The sequence below is a fragment of the Zootoca vivipara genome, chromosome 15, assembly GCF_963506605.1.
Source record: "Zootoca vivipara chromosome 15, rZooViv1.1, whole genome shotgun sequence".
NCBI lineage: Eukaryota > Metazoa > Chordata > Lepidosauria > Squamata > Lacertidae > Zootoca > Zootoca vivipara.
Genome location: NC_083290.1, coordinates 13084846 through 13101660, shown reverse-complemented (window position 1 = coordinate 13101660; position 16815 = coordinate 13084846). Strand labels below are relative to the sequence as shown.

General features: G+C 43.7%; 1 protein-coding gene across 1 annotated transcript; it reads right to left on the bottom strand.

The window, feature by feature from the left end:
* Positions 1-1572: 1572 nt before the first annotated feature.
* Positions 1573-13790, bottom strand: LOC132591204 (uncharacterized protein DDB_G0286299-like; the record flags this gene model as incomplete). The annotated part of the gene is made up of 3 exons (XM_060268577.1): positions 13785-13790; positions 10161-10268; positions 1573-1650 (listed from the first exon to the last, which is right to left on the bottom strand). Coding segments are annotated over exons 1-3 (192 nt in total), but the record flags the coding sequence as incomplete, so codon positions are not given.
* Between the last annotated feature and the right edge of the window lie 3025 nt (positions 13791-16815).

Genomic DNA, 16815 nt, shown 5'->3' with positions numbered 1-16815 from the left:
GTTGGTGCTGACCTTTAAAGCCCTAAACGGCCTCAGTCCAGTATACCTGAAGGGGCGTCTCCAGCCCCATCGTTCTGCCCGGACACTAAGGTCCAGTGCTGAGGGCCTTCTGCTGGTTCCCTCACTACGAGAAGCCAAGTTACAGGGAACCAGGTAGAGGGCCTTCTCGGTAGTTGCACCCGCCCTGTGGAGCACCCTCCCACCAGATGTCAAAGAGAAAAACAACTACAGTGGTGCCTCGCAAGACGAATTTAATTTGTTCTGTGAGTCAATTCGTTTTGCGAAAAAATTGTCTAGCGAATCCCATAGGAATGCATTGATTATTTTTTTTGCCCATAGGAACGCATTAATTGAATTTCAATGCATTCCTATGGGAAACAGCGATTCGCTAGATGAATTTTTCACAAAACGAAATCGTCTTGCGAGGCAACCTCCGATCGCAAAACCCATTCGTCTAGCGAAAATTTCGTCTAGCAGGGCATTCGTCTAGCGAGGTAACACTGTACCAGACTTTTAGAAGACATCTGAAGGCAGCCCTGTTTAGGGAAGCTTTTAATGTTTAATAGATTATTGCATTGGAAGCCGCCCAGAGTGGCTGGGGAAACTCAGCCAGATGGGCGGTGTATAAATAATAAATTATCATTATTATCATTATCATTTGAGCACAGTGGTGCCTCGGTTTAAGGACGCAATTGGTTCCGGGGAGCCATTCGCTCCCCGAGCAGTACTTAAATGAAGTGCCTCTTCTGCGTGTGTGCGAAGCGCCGATAGAGCGCTTCTGTGCATGTGCATGCTGCAGAGATCCACGGAGTACTCAAACCGAGAGTACTCAAACCACAGCGGACTTAAACCGAGATATGACTGTATACACATTTTTGAGTCTATGTGGATCCCTTGGAACTGAACCACCACATAAAATGTGATTGTATTGTATTATTATTTTAAGTCTTCCTTTCATCATTTTGGTGTGAATACACACGTTTAGATGCAATTTTGCCAGACGCAAAGCAATTTTTGCAAAGCAATTTCCTTTGATACAATGGAGTTTAGCATGTTGTTTTCACTAGTATTGCTGTGCTCATCTTACATCATTATTGTGCACATTACACAGCTGTAGAACTGCATTGCAAAATTCAGGAAAGTCTGGATTTCAAAGGTGGGCTCTGTTTCAAATTCTGTTGTTTAATGCTGTATTGTGTTTTTAGAATTCGATTGGGAGCCACCCAGAGTGGCTGGGGAAACCCAGCAAGCTGGGTGAGGTATAAATATGTTCTTGTTCTTGTTGTTGTTGTTGTTGTTGTTGTTGTTCTTGTTGTTGTTGTTGTTCTTGTTCTTGTTCTTGTTCTTGTTGTTGAAAGTGCAGGAGTTCACCATTGAAAGCAAAGTGAGCTGAATTTATTCCCCATCTCTACCCTGTGCAAGCATGGCCATTCATCTTTTTTCACCCGCCTGCAGGTCTTCTTCTTCTTCTTCTTCTTCTTCTTCTTCTTCTTCTTCTTCTTCTTCTTCTTCTTCTTCTTCTTCTTCTTCTTCTTCTTCTTCTTCTTCTTCTTCTTCTTCTTCTCCTTCTTCTCCTTCTCCTTCTTCTTCTTCTTCTTCTTCTTCTTCTTCTTCTTCTTCTTCTTCTTCTTCTTCTTCTTCTTCTTCTTCTTCCTCTTCTCTCTCTCTCTCTCTCGCTCTCTCTCCGCTGATTCATTTTGGAAGCTTTGGTGCGTAATTTATACTTAATCATTCTAAGCATATAGCATGTTCATTGTGGTTGGGTTTTATTGTATGGCTGTCAATTTGTGCGGATGGCATTCACAGCTTAGTCATCAGCACAGCACTGCTCCCCAGAGGGCTTGTTTGCTTCGTGCTGTGATTTCGTGCAGCTATAATATCATTGTGGGTCATTCCAGATGTTGCCCCGAGTTGCTTCCAATTCTTAGGGTCTGGTACCCAGTGAGGGTTAGAATCTAAGAGAGGAGGAGGTTGCTGAACAGGTCAGAGAACTTTCTTTGCAAGGCGACAACCTGAGATGGCCACTTAAGTGTCCTCATCAGCACCCCAAATGAACGAGCAAGGTTGCAACAAAGTGAGGGTGCCCTCTGCACTCATGGGTTAATAATAATAATAATAATAATAATAATAATAATAATAATAATAATTTATACCCCGCCCTGGCCAAGACCGGGCACAGCGCAGCTAACACTGAATATAAATACAGTAAAAACATTTAAAAACAAAAACAGTTGATTAAAATATAAGTTAGAATACAGTTTAAAATGCAGCTTAAAATGCAGCCTCATTTTAGTGGCAACCTATAGATCAAAGCCATGAGGGGAGAAAAACAGGGGTTTCCCGGGGAATACGGGAGACTTGGCAGCTATGCTGTAAGAACAGGATGCAGGACTAGATGGACCATTGGCCTGATCCAGCGGTTCTTCTTATGTTCTTATTCAGAATGTGATTTTTGTGGTTGTGGAAAAAAGGAATTAAATTTTCTGCATGTACTATTTTGAGAGAAAATATCATGAAGATGATGTACATATGGTATTTACCACCGGTAAAACTTGCAAAAATGTATCATACATCTGATAATAAATGTTGGAAATGTAAAGAAAAAGAAGGAACCTTTTACCACATGTGGTAGACATGCCCCAAAGTAAAAGACTTCTGGGAAAAGATTTATAATGAGTTGAAAAAAGTGTTGAAAGACACTTTTATTAAGAGACCAGAAGCCTTTTTACTGGGAATTGTGGGGAAAGAAATCCCCCAAAAGAACATTACTTTCTTTCTGTATGCCACAACTGCTGCGAGGCTACTACTGGCTAAGAATTGGAAGAGTCAAGAGATACCAACAATAGACGAATGGCAAATGAAGATGATGGAGTTTATGGAACTTTCTGAACTGACTGGGAGACTCCACGACCGGGAAGAGGAGGAGGTGGAGGAAGATTGGAAGAAATGTAAGTTATAGCTTGAAAAATATTGTAACATTTAATATCCTTTAGGGAAAAGGTTGGAGGCATTCGGTGTAAATGTAAAGAATAGGTTTTGTTTTTAGAGTTAGAATGAGGTATTGGATTTAGGAACTGCCAAAGGTGATTTGATATGAAATTCAGATGGAGGGGATTGGAAGGAGTCACATAGCAATGTTTAAGAAAAAATATGTATTATAAGAAATATTTTTGCTTGTGTGGTTTGTAAAATGAATAAATATTATTTTAAAAAAACAGAATGTGATTCTTGTCTTACTCAATATGCTTCTGGTTACAGGTAGGTAGCCGTGTTGGTCTGGATCGAAGTAAAATAAAAAAATTCCTTCAGTAGCACCTTAAAGACCAACTAAGTTTTTATTTTGGTATGAGCTTTCGTGTGCATGCACACTTCTTCTGAAGAAGGAATTTTTTCAATATGCTTCTGTAGTTTTTCTGGGGGTGGGAAGAAGTGGGTCATGAGGACATAATCTGGCTTTGAGTTAAACACCTCTTACTCCTCCCCCAACCAATTCCTAAAGTTTTTAAAGTTTTTCTTTTCTTTTGTTGGCTACTGTGCCAAGGGACCTCTGATTTAATCCCCATTGACTCCTTGCCATTCCTGGCAGTTACGCCAAAGACCCCAGGCGTTAAGTACAGAGCATCAAAAGGAATATTAACATCTTCTATCAGCAATTACAGGAAATTATGTAGATATAAATCTTGTTTTATACCTTCTCCTCTGTGTTTTTGTCAATCTTTCCCCTTTGATTTCCCCCCCTCTCCTCTTCCCCTCCCCTTTCTGGAAAAAAAAAGAAAAAGCTTTTAAGATCCCTGCTGTAAAAAAACAGTGCCATAATTAGTGAAATGTTAAACCTGGCATTTTATTCAACTGGAGAATAACAGTTTCTTTAGCTTTCTTCTTTTTCGTACGCCCCAAAATAAGCCCCCAAGGGCTCAGATAATCTTCTCTTTTTCTCCCTTATCTAACTTCTAATGGGGTGTGTCTGTGAGGAACAATAAAGAAATATAATGCACAGGTTTAAATCTATCCCAATGCACACACACACCCTTGGTCTCTGTGTGCTCCATCATTTAACTGATGGAAATAAAACACTTAAAAAAATTATATAGTATAGCAGTTACAGAAAAAGTTTGGATACAGGTGAAACTCAGAAAATTAGAATATCGTCGAAAAGTGCATTTATTTCAGTAATGCAACTTTTTATTTTTTATTTTCATTTTAATTTTTACAAATGCTTTCTTTTAGAAATTCCACAGTAATAAAACGAATAGTTACAATAATACAAAAATAAACATCGCTATTACATTTCATTAATTACATTCCATTTATAATTGACCCGCCTAACGACAAATAATTACAATTACAACAAATAAAGGCTTGGCATATCTTGCTTTGCATGTCATGCATCTATCTCGTATATTGGTTTCACCTTTTAAGTTGCATTGGTGAAATAAATGCACTTTTCGACGATATTCTAATTTTCCGAGTTTCACCTGTAGTCAGGGCCAGCTCTAGGTAGACCCCCGGTGGCGCGGTGCGCCAGGGCGCCGGGCCGGTAGGAAACCATGCTGCGCCCTGTGAGGGCGGGGGGCGCCGGAGCGATCTCCGCCCCTCAGCACCAGGGCGCGCGACCTGCTCGAGACTGCCCTGCCTGTAGTCCTATTTGCACAGTTTCAAACCCTCCAAGACATCAATGGCAAAATCTGGGACATAATCTGGGGCGCCATTTCCCCATGTTTCTTGAGCGAAATCATGACTGCCATTCTGGACGCTATGATCTCGTGCAATTCTCCCTCAAAAAAGCATTTTTTTCCCAGGCACCTCAAAACATCTATTTTGGTTTACTGCACAAGATCGAGGCCCCGAAATAGGCTTTTGGGGAAAGGAAATTGCGGTGTGAAATGGCGAGAGATCATGGTGTCCAAAATGGCCACCACTCTGTCACGAGAAAAAACAGGATGTCCCATTTTTTCTGGGATACTTGCAGGGAATGCAGTTTGTATTCATCGTCAAAAACAGCCCTCCAGAGGATCTGAGTGCAACTCTTCTGACTTGTGATTCTCTGCAACCTCTGTTCAAAGTCCTCTGAAACTGGAGGCAGAAGAAAGCCATTGTGGCTAGTAATTGGTGATGCCTTCCATGAATTTGCCGAATCCCCTCCCCTCCGCTCTGAACAGAGGAGCGGTGCAAATAGCTACCTTCAATTGTCTTAAAGCGTTGTCATGTGGAAGACGGAGCAAGTTTGTTTTCTACTGTTCCAGAGTGTTGGGCCCAAATGGCAAGAGAGGAGATTCTGATTAAACTTTGAGAAGAACTATATGGCCGCAGCAGCTGTTTGACAGTGGAAGGGTCTCTCACGGAAAGTGGTGGGCCCTCCTGTATTACCAACAATCCAGGAATGGCAGGAAAAATTACTTGAATATTTGAAGATGGTGAAATTGACAGCTATAATTAGAGACGTACCCAGGCAGAGAATCATGGACGAATGGAGATATGTACAGGATTATATGGAGAAAGAGAATTTAGAATGTAATTTAATGATGTGCTTAGAGTAAATAAATTACAAGAGGAGAATTCATCATAATGTGAATTTATTAATAATGAATTGTGTATAGATATAATTTAGAATTCAGCAATGGAAAAGTAATATATCCAGGGACGCGTGTTACAAATAATAGGAAACAATTCTTTTTATTCTCAGTTGTGTTTTCTTTTTTCCCTTTTTTTTCCTTCCCCCCTTTTTTCTCTTCTTTTTTTTCTTTTTTCTCTTCTTTCTCCTTGGTTTTTCTTTTTTTTCCCCGTACCTTTGAGCCTAGGCATTTTTATGTAAAGGTATGTTGTATTCCTTTTTTTCTCTTACTTTTGAATTTTTAATGTATTTTTTGTCTTTATCTGATTTGCAAATTTGTTTTTGTATTCTTTGAAATTCTTTTGAATAAAGTTCTATATTTTTTTTTAAAAAAAGGAAAGTGGTGGGCTCTCCTTCATTGGAGGCTGGAAGCTGGAGACACTAATGGCTGGGGTCTTTCCAGGGCCGGTCCTATGGCTAAGCTGGGTGGCGCAGGGCCGCCAGGGGGCACTGGGCCACCAGGGGGCGCTGTGTTGCTGCGCTTGCGGCAGCCGCACTGTGCGCTGCGCCTGCCAGCTGCATAGAGAAATGGGGTGGGGGGCGCTGGAGGGATCACCGCACCACGGAGCCAGGGCACCCGACATGCTTAAGACGGCCCTGGGTATTTCCTCCATCCCTCTCACCTGTACCTGTAGCTATTAGGTGGGAAAACAATACTGGGCACAGGCACCAACCTGAAGAAAATATTGGGGGTGGGGGCAGACAAGGATAGTGATATGGGAGGGAGGGAGGGAAGGAGAGAGGGAGGGAAGGAGGGAGAGAGGGAAGGGACGGCAGAAAAGAAACTTGAAAGTACAGTCACTGGTGTAGGAAGCTGCTCAGGCACCCGGAGCGGAAAACATGACGAGCACCTGTGGATGGGGCGTCGCTACAGAGCGCGCATGCGCAGCATCGTATGACGCATGTGTCACTATGCTCCGCCCAGCCTCCACAGCTCCGCCCAGCAGGAAGGAAGAAGCAAAGTGTATGCCGGCCGAGCAGGTGAGCAAGCAAGCGAGGCACCGCCACGCAGAGTGAGGCTTTTTACCAGGCGGTAGGGCTCGGCTTGGGAGTCGTGGGGGGGGGGCGCCGAGTGTCAACCCCCTCCAGGGTGGCATCTGGGGCGGGCCACCCCCAACGCACCCCCTTGGTATGCCACTGTACAGTGGAACCTTGGTTCTCGAACGGCTTAGCTGACGGACAAATCAACTCCCAAACGGTGAAAACCCAGAAGTAAGTGTTCTGGTTTTTGAATGTTTCAAATGTTTCGAATGCAGCTGTTGGCTATTGTTTAAGGGCCCCTTACGGCAATCGGAAGCCGTGCCTTGGTTTTTGAATGTTTCAGAAGTTGAACGGAATTCCGGAATGGATTACGTTCGAGAGCCAAGGTACCACTGTAAATGACAAAGGTCTGGACAATGGTCTGGACAATCTTTTCAGAAGTATTTTAAACAATTGTACAAACAAGATAATCAAAATAAAGAGGAAGTGGAGCAGTTTTTGGACAAATTTGGGCTGCATAGAATCCCAGAAGAGAATAAATCCCTACTTTCCCAACAGATATCAACGCAAGAAGTGGAATATGCTATACAACAAATGCAGTCGGGCAAGACCCCAGGACCGGATGGTTTGACTGATGCATATTACAAGATAATGAAAGATTGGTTAGTACAACCATTGAAAGATTTATGCAATGAAATTTTGAATGGAGGAGAGGCCCCCGAATCTTGGAAAGAAGCTTACATCACTCTGATACCAAAACCGGATATGGATAGAACGCAAGTTAAGAACTATCGCCCAATATCCTTACTTAATGTGGATTACAAAATATTTGCAAACATCTTAGCCTCCAGATTGAAAAGGGTTTTGAAAGACTTTATTCATCAAGATCAAGCCGGCTTCCTTCCGGGGAGGCATTTGAAAGACAATATTAGGAATATAGTTGACATTTTGGAAATGCTGGAGCAGAAGATAAACAAAAAAGCCATCTTTATGTTTATAGATGCGGAAAAGGCGTTTGATAATATTTCTTGGCTATTTTTTAATTTTTTTTTAGAAAAAATGGGAATGGGCGGTGGTTTCTTGAATGGAGTAAAAGCAATATATTCAGATCAAAAAGCCAAGATAATCGTGAATAATATGGTGTCAGATGAGATTAGAATTGAGAAAGGTACAAGACAAGGGTGTCCTCTCTCTCCTTTACTTTTTATATCGGTCCTGGAAGTCCTGCTTGACAGGATTAGAAAAGATGATGAAATAAAAGGTGTAACTGTAGGGAAGAGACAATATAAACTTAAAGCCTTTGCTGATGACTTGGTGTTAACTTTACAAGATCCAGAGTCCAGTGTACAGAGGGCTCTGGAAGTTATTCAAGAGTTCGGAAGGGTAGCAGGTTTTAAATTGAACAAATCAAAAACTAAAGTATTAGATAAAAATTTGAATAAGGAAGAGAGAGAGAAATTGCAAGAAATAACTGGTTTATCTTTTGTTAAAAAAGTAAGATACCTTGGTGTTGATATGACAGCAAAAAACCTAAACTTGTTTAAAGATAATTATGTGAAATTATGGAATGAAGTTAAGAAGGATTTAGAAACGTGGACCAACCTGAAACTGTCCTTGTTGGGCCGTATAGCAACGATTAAGATGAATGTATTGCCAAAGATGTTGTTTTTATTTCAATCATTGCCAATAATTGAAAAGTTGACTTGTTTTAAGGAATGGCAAAAGGTGCTTTCAAAGTTTATATGGCAAGGGAAGAAGCCAAGAATTAAATATAAGATATTGACTGATGACAAACAAAGAGGAGGCTTCTCTCTACCTGATTTAAAAATTTATTATGAAGCAGCTGCCTTTTGCTGGTTGAAAGAGTGGTTCACATTGGAAAATGCTAATATTTTGGATTTAGAAGGTTATGATAATGTTCATGGTTGGCATGCATATGTGTGGTATGATAAGGTTAAGGCCCATGGAAGCTTTAAAAGACACATTGTCAGAAATTCATTGTTCAAGGTTTGGTCCAGATATAAAGATTTATTAGAAAGGAAAAACGCCAAATTGGCTTTCGCCTCTGGAGGCCAAGGTTCGAAAAAGGTTAAATATGGAGACCGGTTGGCTGAAATATAGAGATTTATTGATTCAAGATGGAGACCAATTTAAATTAAAAACATATGAGGAGTTGAAAGGTAAATTGGATGATTGGCTCCAATACCATCAGATAAATGAAGCGTTTAAAATGGATAGAGAAATTGGTTTTCAAACTGAGAGGTCAAAGGTGGAAACAGAATTGTTAGAACCTAAGACGAAAATACTTTCGAGAATGTATAAATTGCTGCTAGAATGGCATACAAAAGATGAACAAACTAAAAATGCTATGATTTTGTGGGCAAAGGATGTGGGACATAATATTATGATGGAGGATTGGGAGAAGTTGTGGAAGGAAAATATTAAGTTTACTGCGTGTAGCTTATTAAAGGAGAATATAATGAAAATGATGTATAGATGGTACCTTACACCAGAAAAGTTAGCAAAGATTTACCACAACAATGATAACAAATGTTGGAAATGTAAGAAAGAAATAGGTTCATTTTACCACATGTGGTGGACATGTCCACTAGTGAATGACTTCTGGAATAAGATTTATAATGAACTTAAGAAAGTGCTAAAAGGCACATTTGTGAAGAAACCAGAGGCATTCCTAGTGGGCATTGTAGGGAGGGAGATTCCCAAGAGAAAGGTATCTTTTTTCATGTATGCCACTGCAGCAGCGAGACTTTTGATTGCTAAATATTGGAAGCAGCAAACGTTACCAACGATTGATGAATGGCAGATGAAGATGATGGAATTTATGGAATTGGCAGAGATGACCGGACGAATCCGCAACCAGGGAGAACAAGCAATTGAAGAAGAGTGGAAAGATTTTAAATTGTATTTAAAAAATCATGTTAAAGTAATATTTTAAGAATAGAAATTAGGTGGTAAATAAACCTGTGGATTAAGTGAAGAGGTTATTTTAAATTAGAAAATAAGAAATTTAGTATTAAAAGTGAATAATTAGAGGTAGAATTTGCTAAATTAGAAATGTGTTTGGGATACACAGGGACGGGAACCCGAGGAGGTCCCAATATACACTGTGATAAAGATAAGTTATACAGTTTCTTTTTATTCTCTTATTTTGTGTTTTTTCTTCTATGTTTTTTCTGATTTTTGCTTTTTGAATTTGTATTTTCCCCACCCTTTCCAATTTTCTGTAACCCTTTTTCTACTGTGAAAATTAATAAATATCTATATATTTAAAAAAAGGTCTGGACAATGTCCTTCCCCTTCTCCCACTCCAATTACAGTGCAGCTTCTGTAGTTGCAATTGCTAGTCTGGGAGGGATTTAGTTGAGAGTCGCCTGCAGCTGGGACTGACAATGGGAGCTACTCTTGCTGTTGGAAGTACGTGTGGCCAACGGACTTTGCAACCAACACACACACACACACACGTTGCAGAAGTAGCCAGAGAATGCAAATCTCAGCTTCCTCTTCTTGTTTGGAACATTATTTTGGTTCTGGGATTTCTTCTGCCTACTCCGCTGCATTGTGCATCATTCTTCTTCTTCTTCTTCTTCTTCTTCTTCTTCTTCTTCTTCTTCTTCTTCTTCTTCTTCTTCTTCTTCTTCTTCTTCTTCTTCTTCTTCTTCTTCTTCTTTGAATTGATATATACCCAGAGGTCTCAGAGCGGTTCACAAACCCCTTATAGTTCCAATTGCAAGGGCCGTAAGAAATGATGCCGGAGGTTTTTGTCCAATCCCAGGAACCCTTTTACAAGTTCCTTTACAGGGCCTGCTGGGAAATGAAATCTAAACGTGGAAAAGAAAGGAAGGCAGCAATGCCCATCTGTTTTGGGGGGAGCCCAGCCCCCTCAAAAAAAATTGGGGTCCCCGAAGTGACCTGGGGCCTCTAGGAATTGGCACCCTATGATAGTGTGTTGGTGAGAGAGTGAGAGGCGTGGTAGAAACAGGCCGGGAGCTGGAGACACCGAGACCTGCTTGCTCTGTGCTGGACTCCAAGCTGTGACTAATGGAGAAGCAAGATCTGTTGGGGTGCTGATGTTGCGAGCCCCTACATCTTATGCTCAGGTTCTATATATGTGTAAATAAAACCATATATCCTAAAGACACCACAGTCTCCACTGATCGTCGTTCCAAGAAAAACGAACCTGGCTAAGCACTTGGAACCCCTGAAGTCTCTCCCCACTGAGAGATTTGGGTCTTCTTCTTCTTCTTCTTCTTCTTCTTCTTCTTCTTCTTCTTCTTCTTCTTCTTCTTCTTCTTCTATCACTCCTAGCTGAGTAAGATTGTCTTCCATAAACACGGTTTTAACAATGAGTCCGTAAATGACTGTGGAGGCCAATTCTGGATCCGCACGTCCTTCCACAGTGGGCACATTGGTTTCCGGGCGGGAGTTGATCACGGTGTGGATTTGCCAAGCGTGCCTTCCTCTTAGCACGTTTCTCCCTTGCGTCCTGAGATTGAGTGTCTTCAAAGCCCATGACACCTTTGGTAAAGGCTGTTCTCCAATTGGAGCACTCGCAGGCCAGTGTTTCCCAGCTGTTGGTGTTTATACTACAATTTTTTTAGATTTGCTCTTTAAACCTCTTTTGTTGACCACCAGCACGGCGCTTTCCATTTTTAAGTTCGGAATAGAGTAGTTGCTTTGGAAGACAAGCACCAGGCATCCGCACAACACGGGCAGTCCAACGAAGTTGATGTTGAAGAATCATTGCTTCAACACTGGTGATCTTTGCTTCTTCCAGTACACTGATATTAGTTCGCCTGTCTTCCCAAGTGATGTGTAAAAAAATTTGGAGACACCGTTGATGGAATCTTTTGAGCAGTTGGAGATGGCATTTATACGTGGTCCATGTTTCACAAGGATATAGTAAGGTTGGTAGTACAATAGCTTTTGGGTGGTGTATAACAATAGGAACTGTCGTTGGTAAAGAGGTGGAGTGTTTTATTCCTGCTGATCTGACCAATCCTGGCTGCTTCTGGGCCCAGGAAGCCCCCCCCTTTGTTAAACGTCTTTCTCTTGGCCTCCATTGTGAAGCTGTGCTTGTAGCCTAATTGTAGCACGATAACATCAAACAGTCGTCCTGGATTCAGTACCTTGGCAGGCAGCCATTCTTATCTCAGACAGATCTGACAGCTCTAATGATTGATCAGATAATTAGCTGGTAATATAGGTGTGTTGCTCAGCGAGTGCCAAAATACTTGACGTGGCTCCTGTTTCCTTGACTAGGACCTGGGTTTCAAGGAACTTTTATTTTGGGGGGGACAACACTGGCGGCAGGGCGGGAGGGAGAGGAAAGCATCTCGCATGGAAGCCAGCTGGAAGAGCTGTTGTTCCTAATTTCATTTGCTCCGCAGCACACAGCTAAACCATGGAACTTGCTCCCACAGGAGGCAGTGAGTGATGGCCACCAACCTAGATGACTTCAAAAGAGGATCGGACAAATTCACGGAGGAGGAGAAGGCTTTTGATGGCTGCTAGCCATGAAGCCTGCCTCCACAGTTGAAGGCAGCAATGCTTCTGAATACTAGTCACTGGAAACTACAGGAGAGAAGAGATGCTCTTGTGGTTGGATCCTACTTGAGAGTTTCCTGCAGCCCCCTGTGATAATAGGATGCTGGACAAGACAGGCCATAGGTTTTTCTTAAAGGGTAAAGGTAAAGGGACCTCTGACCATTAGGTCCAGTCGTGACCGACTCTGGGGTTGCGGCGCTCATCTCGCGTTATTGGTTGAGGGAGCTGGCATACAGCTTCCATGTCATGTGGCCAGCATGACAAAGCCACTTCTGGCGAACCAGAGCAGCACATGGAAATGCCGTTTACCTTCCCGCTGGAGCGGCACCTATTTATCTACTTGCACTTTGACGAGCTTTCGAACTGCTAGGTTGGGAGGACCTGGAACCGAGCAACCAGAGCTCACCCCGCCGCAGGGATTCGAACTTCCGACCTTCCGATCGGGCCGCTTAAGACAAGACCAAATTCCTCTGCTAAAAGCATCCTGCATCTAGGGGGTGGGGGAGAATATGCCTTGGGTATTTTATTTAAGGCTACCAAGACGATCAACGGGTTGGCGTGACTCCCCTGCGAATGAAGCTTGCCGTCCGGGGGGAGGGGGACGACTTTTTTAGTTTAGAGAAAAGGCATGTAAGGATAGATGATAACAGGTTAGCAATTTACAAAACTACATACAACATGGGTAAAGTGAGTAGAGAAATGTTGAACTTGCTCCCACAGGCAGCAGCGATGGTAACCAAGTTGGAGAGCTTCAAAATGGGATCGGGCACATTTGTGGAAGGTGGAAATCTGCCCTTAAGGACACTGTTACCTCTCTGGTCTGAGGCTATAAATGTGTGAGTCATTTGACAGGCACAACACAAGGTTCTTGCCTCTCAGCCTTGCTCCTGGGGAGTAATAATGATCCAGTTTGGCCACTGGCCAGCAGGCATCAAACCATGGTGTGGGATGCTCTTTTAATCAGCCCCCACATCACTCCTGTGCACTTTTAATTTGTTTGAATTGTATCACCAATGCCAAAACAGGTTCTAGAGCTTGCCGCAGATTACAAGATAAGGCAAATGGGAAGGGCAGATTGCTTTAGGACTGTGCATAGGCTGGCCAGGTAAACCCAGTGTCCACCTGAAATCTTTGCGCTCAAGCTGCATGCATGTAGGAGTTCTATATCCGACGGGCACTACTTCTACTACTCTCGAGAGAATTAACTCCTTGGCAAAAGCGGATGCTATTCAATCCCTTGGTGCAATTCAGTCGTCCACCACCAGGGGGAGGCAGCGGTTCATTCTTCGGAGCAGGGGAACTCTTCAAGCCCGCGTTGCTCAATTGCTTGCACCTGATAGGCTGGCCATGGTGTTTGATCTATGGTGCTAATCACCATCGCCACACTTCTGTTCTGCTCCGTGATCACCACCTTAGGGCGCTATGCATGCGGAAACTAAACACTGGATCAATGGGCACTTTTAAAGATGGCTGTCACTTTTAAATAAGCATGGCACATCCATTGGGTACCCAAGCTCTGAGTTGGGGGGTGGGAAAAGGTCTGGTAAATCTCCAGATTAGCCTACTGCAATGTGCTCTGTATGCAGAAACAGCCGTTCGTGCAGAATATGGCAGCTGAACTACTAACCGGCATTATGATAATACATTATCTTCTGTCCCCAATGGAAGGTGTTAATCTTGACTTTTGGGGGCACTGAAATACCTAGGCCCCAAACATCCAAAACAATGCCCCCCCTCTTGCCAATCTGCTTGGGTTTTAAGACCTACATTTAAAGCACCATGGTTCCACTTTAAACCAGGGCTGCCATGTGTCTGGATTTTCACGGACAGTGCAAGGATTCAGCCGTCGAAAATGACATCCAGGCAGAAGTTGCGGGAAGCAGCCAGAAGGTCCAGGAAAACCCGGGCATATGGCAGCCCATATCAGAAGTGTTGATTTTGAGGCAATTCCCCCCCCCCCAATAAAGCTCAACAACTTTGTATTCCGGATTGTAACTTTTTTGAAATATGGCAACTTTACTTTAAACAGTCATGGCTCACTCCCCGCCCTCGCCCCCTGAAGAATTCTTTTTGGGATTTGCTCCTGGGCGAGTCACAAGACCCACATCTTGCCTTTGCCCTGAAAAAAGCTATTTTTTGGAGCAAGATCTTGTGCTGTGCCCCCAAAAACACACATTTTGGGGAGCTGCACAAGACTGAGAGCACAGTTTGAGATTGTGGCACAGAAAATGGCTGCTGCAATATGGTTTTTCCCGGGGCACTTGGTAGATATGACAGTGCCCCTAGGCCAGAAGTGTAGGGTTGCCAGCCCTCCAAATCTGACCTGAAGTAACAACAACAACAACGATAATAATATAAAATATTAAGAAGACTGTGCATGCAGCTTGCAAGCTTCAGCCTCCCAGGAGCTGGCTGTAAATTATAGCATAGAAACCCTGGGTGGGAGTCTGCCCTCCTTCACCCTCTCTCCCAATTAACCTCCGTCTCCAGGCCCCGCCTCCATGAAATCTCCAGGGGCCGCCCCATGCCTTCGATTTCGGCCCTGAAGACTCCAGAGCTGGGATGCTGCTGGCCTGGCAACCCTAAGTATGAGGATTCATCCGTTTTGCTTAAATTAAGGCGAGGTGCAGAAATGGCCTTCAAATAACTGAAGGGATGTCACCCAGACAATGGAGCGGAATTGCTCTCTGTGGCTTCAGAAGGCTTCAAGACTAGTGGGTGGATTTTGCATGGGAGAAGATTTCAGCGAAGCCTTGGGGGGAACTTCATAATGGGAAGAGATGTTTGCAATAGCAGAAGAGGCTGCCTCAGGTGGTGTTGGACTCTTCTTTCGCTGGAGGAAGAGTCTTGAGTGGCCATTTGCCAAGGGTGCTGTAGGTGCAGGATTTCTGCATTTAGTCAGCAGCCAGACTAGATTCCAACTTTTTAAAACAAACAAGCAAAAAATGTACTATTCTCCTGAGCACGGCACAAAAATCCTTTCCGGCACATGTGCACACAAGAAGCTGGAAAAGGCAGATCCTCTCGACAAGGTTACACCATCGTTGGTTTTACAGTTGCTGCTGTGCATATTTTATGATGCTGCCATCACTTTCAACTTGCCATGACGCTCCGGAGGCTTGGGAAGAACAAGGGGAGCTATTCAAGAATTGTGCCGTTCCTGCAGAGTCTTTTCCAGGCGTTACCCGCATGGAAAAACAAGGCAGTTGGCCCAAGCAGAGCCTTGTAAAACCTTTTGATGAGTGGATGTTTGGATAAGCACAAATCATTCTCGTTGACATTTTGGCCCAATACTCAGAGGGGGATTGGTGGAGATGTTGGCAGACAGCGTGCATAAATCGATAATGAATGCAATCCGTAAGGGGGTCGGATGAACCCTGCTGGATTGAGCCAATAGCCCATCCACTCCAACATCCTGCTTCCCACAAGGCAAGGTTTCCCCAATTTGGGTCTACAGCTGTTTTTGGACTGCAATTCCGATCGTCCCTGACCATTGGTCCTGCTAGCTAGGGATCATGGGTGGCCCTGGGTGGCCGAGGACTAGGGTTGCCAGACTCAATAGAGGACAGGACTTCTGTGCCTTAAATTGCCCTGTTTTCTTTTGAGTCTGGAAACCTTAAAGAGAAACCAGCAGACCCTTTGCTTGGAAATTAAACAAAGGGTCTGATGGTTTCTCTTTAAGGTTTCCAGACTCAAAAGAGAGCAGGGCAATTAAAGGCACAGAAGTCCTGCCCACTATTGAGTCTGGCAACCCTACCGAGGACCCACAAAATCCCCCATGAAGGGGACAGGCACTCACAGATTCCAGTGCCAGGGCACCCACGGCCCTGGACACCCACAGTCACGGGGCCAAAAACAGCTGGAGACCAAAGTTTGGGAAACCCAATAAACTTTTATTTATATTATTTGGGAAACACTGGACTAGGGCCTCATTCGCACCATACGTTGAAAGCACTGTGATACCACTTCAAGCAGCCATGCCTTCCTGCAAAGAATTCTGGGAGCTGTGGTTCGTTATGGGTCCTGAGAGTTGTATGAGGAGACCCCTGTTCCCCTCAAAGAGCTACAATTCCCAGAGTTCCCTGCGAAGAGGGATTGATTGTTAAACTGCTCTGGCAACTGCATCTCGGTCGTGGCTCCTGCCCGGATGCCTGGAGTTCTGTTGGCATTCAGCGTAGACAACCTTGAGCTAGATTGATGCTTTGACTTGGAACAAAGCAGAGTCTCCTCTTCCTCGTGCCAGTTTGCAGGGTGCAATGATAGCATGCGAAGGCTGGGCCTGGGGGGGGGGCGAGGGGGGAAGGCCGTATTTAACGGAGGAGGGCCGGGAAGGGAATACAGCGAGGGGGTGGAGATGGAGAACTTGACAAGAAGCAAACAGGTTTTCCAGAGTTGCGGTTTGGTAGTTGGCTGATCTGCCTGGTGCTTAAAAATGATTAAAGCCTCACTTCCCCCAACGCCCATTCGCTAGCAGGCAGGTAACTCAAGGCCAAATGAGCTCCAACTTCTCTGTCTCCGACGGGAGCCAGACAGGTTTTTTCAGGTTCTCTGGCGTCACTGCAGACTATGCCATGAGATAAGGTGGCATTTATGTCTGCGGGGTTAGTGGGAGCGTGGGGGAAGGCAGGGGGCCAAAAACTCTGCAGCTTTGGAGATAC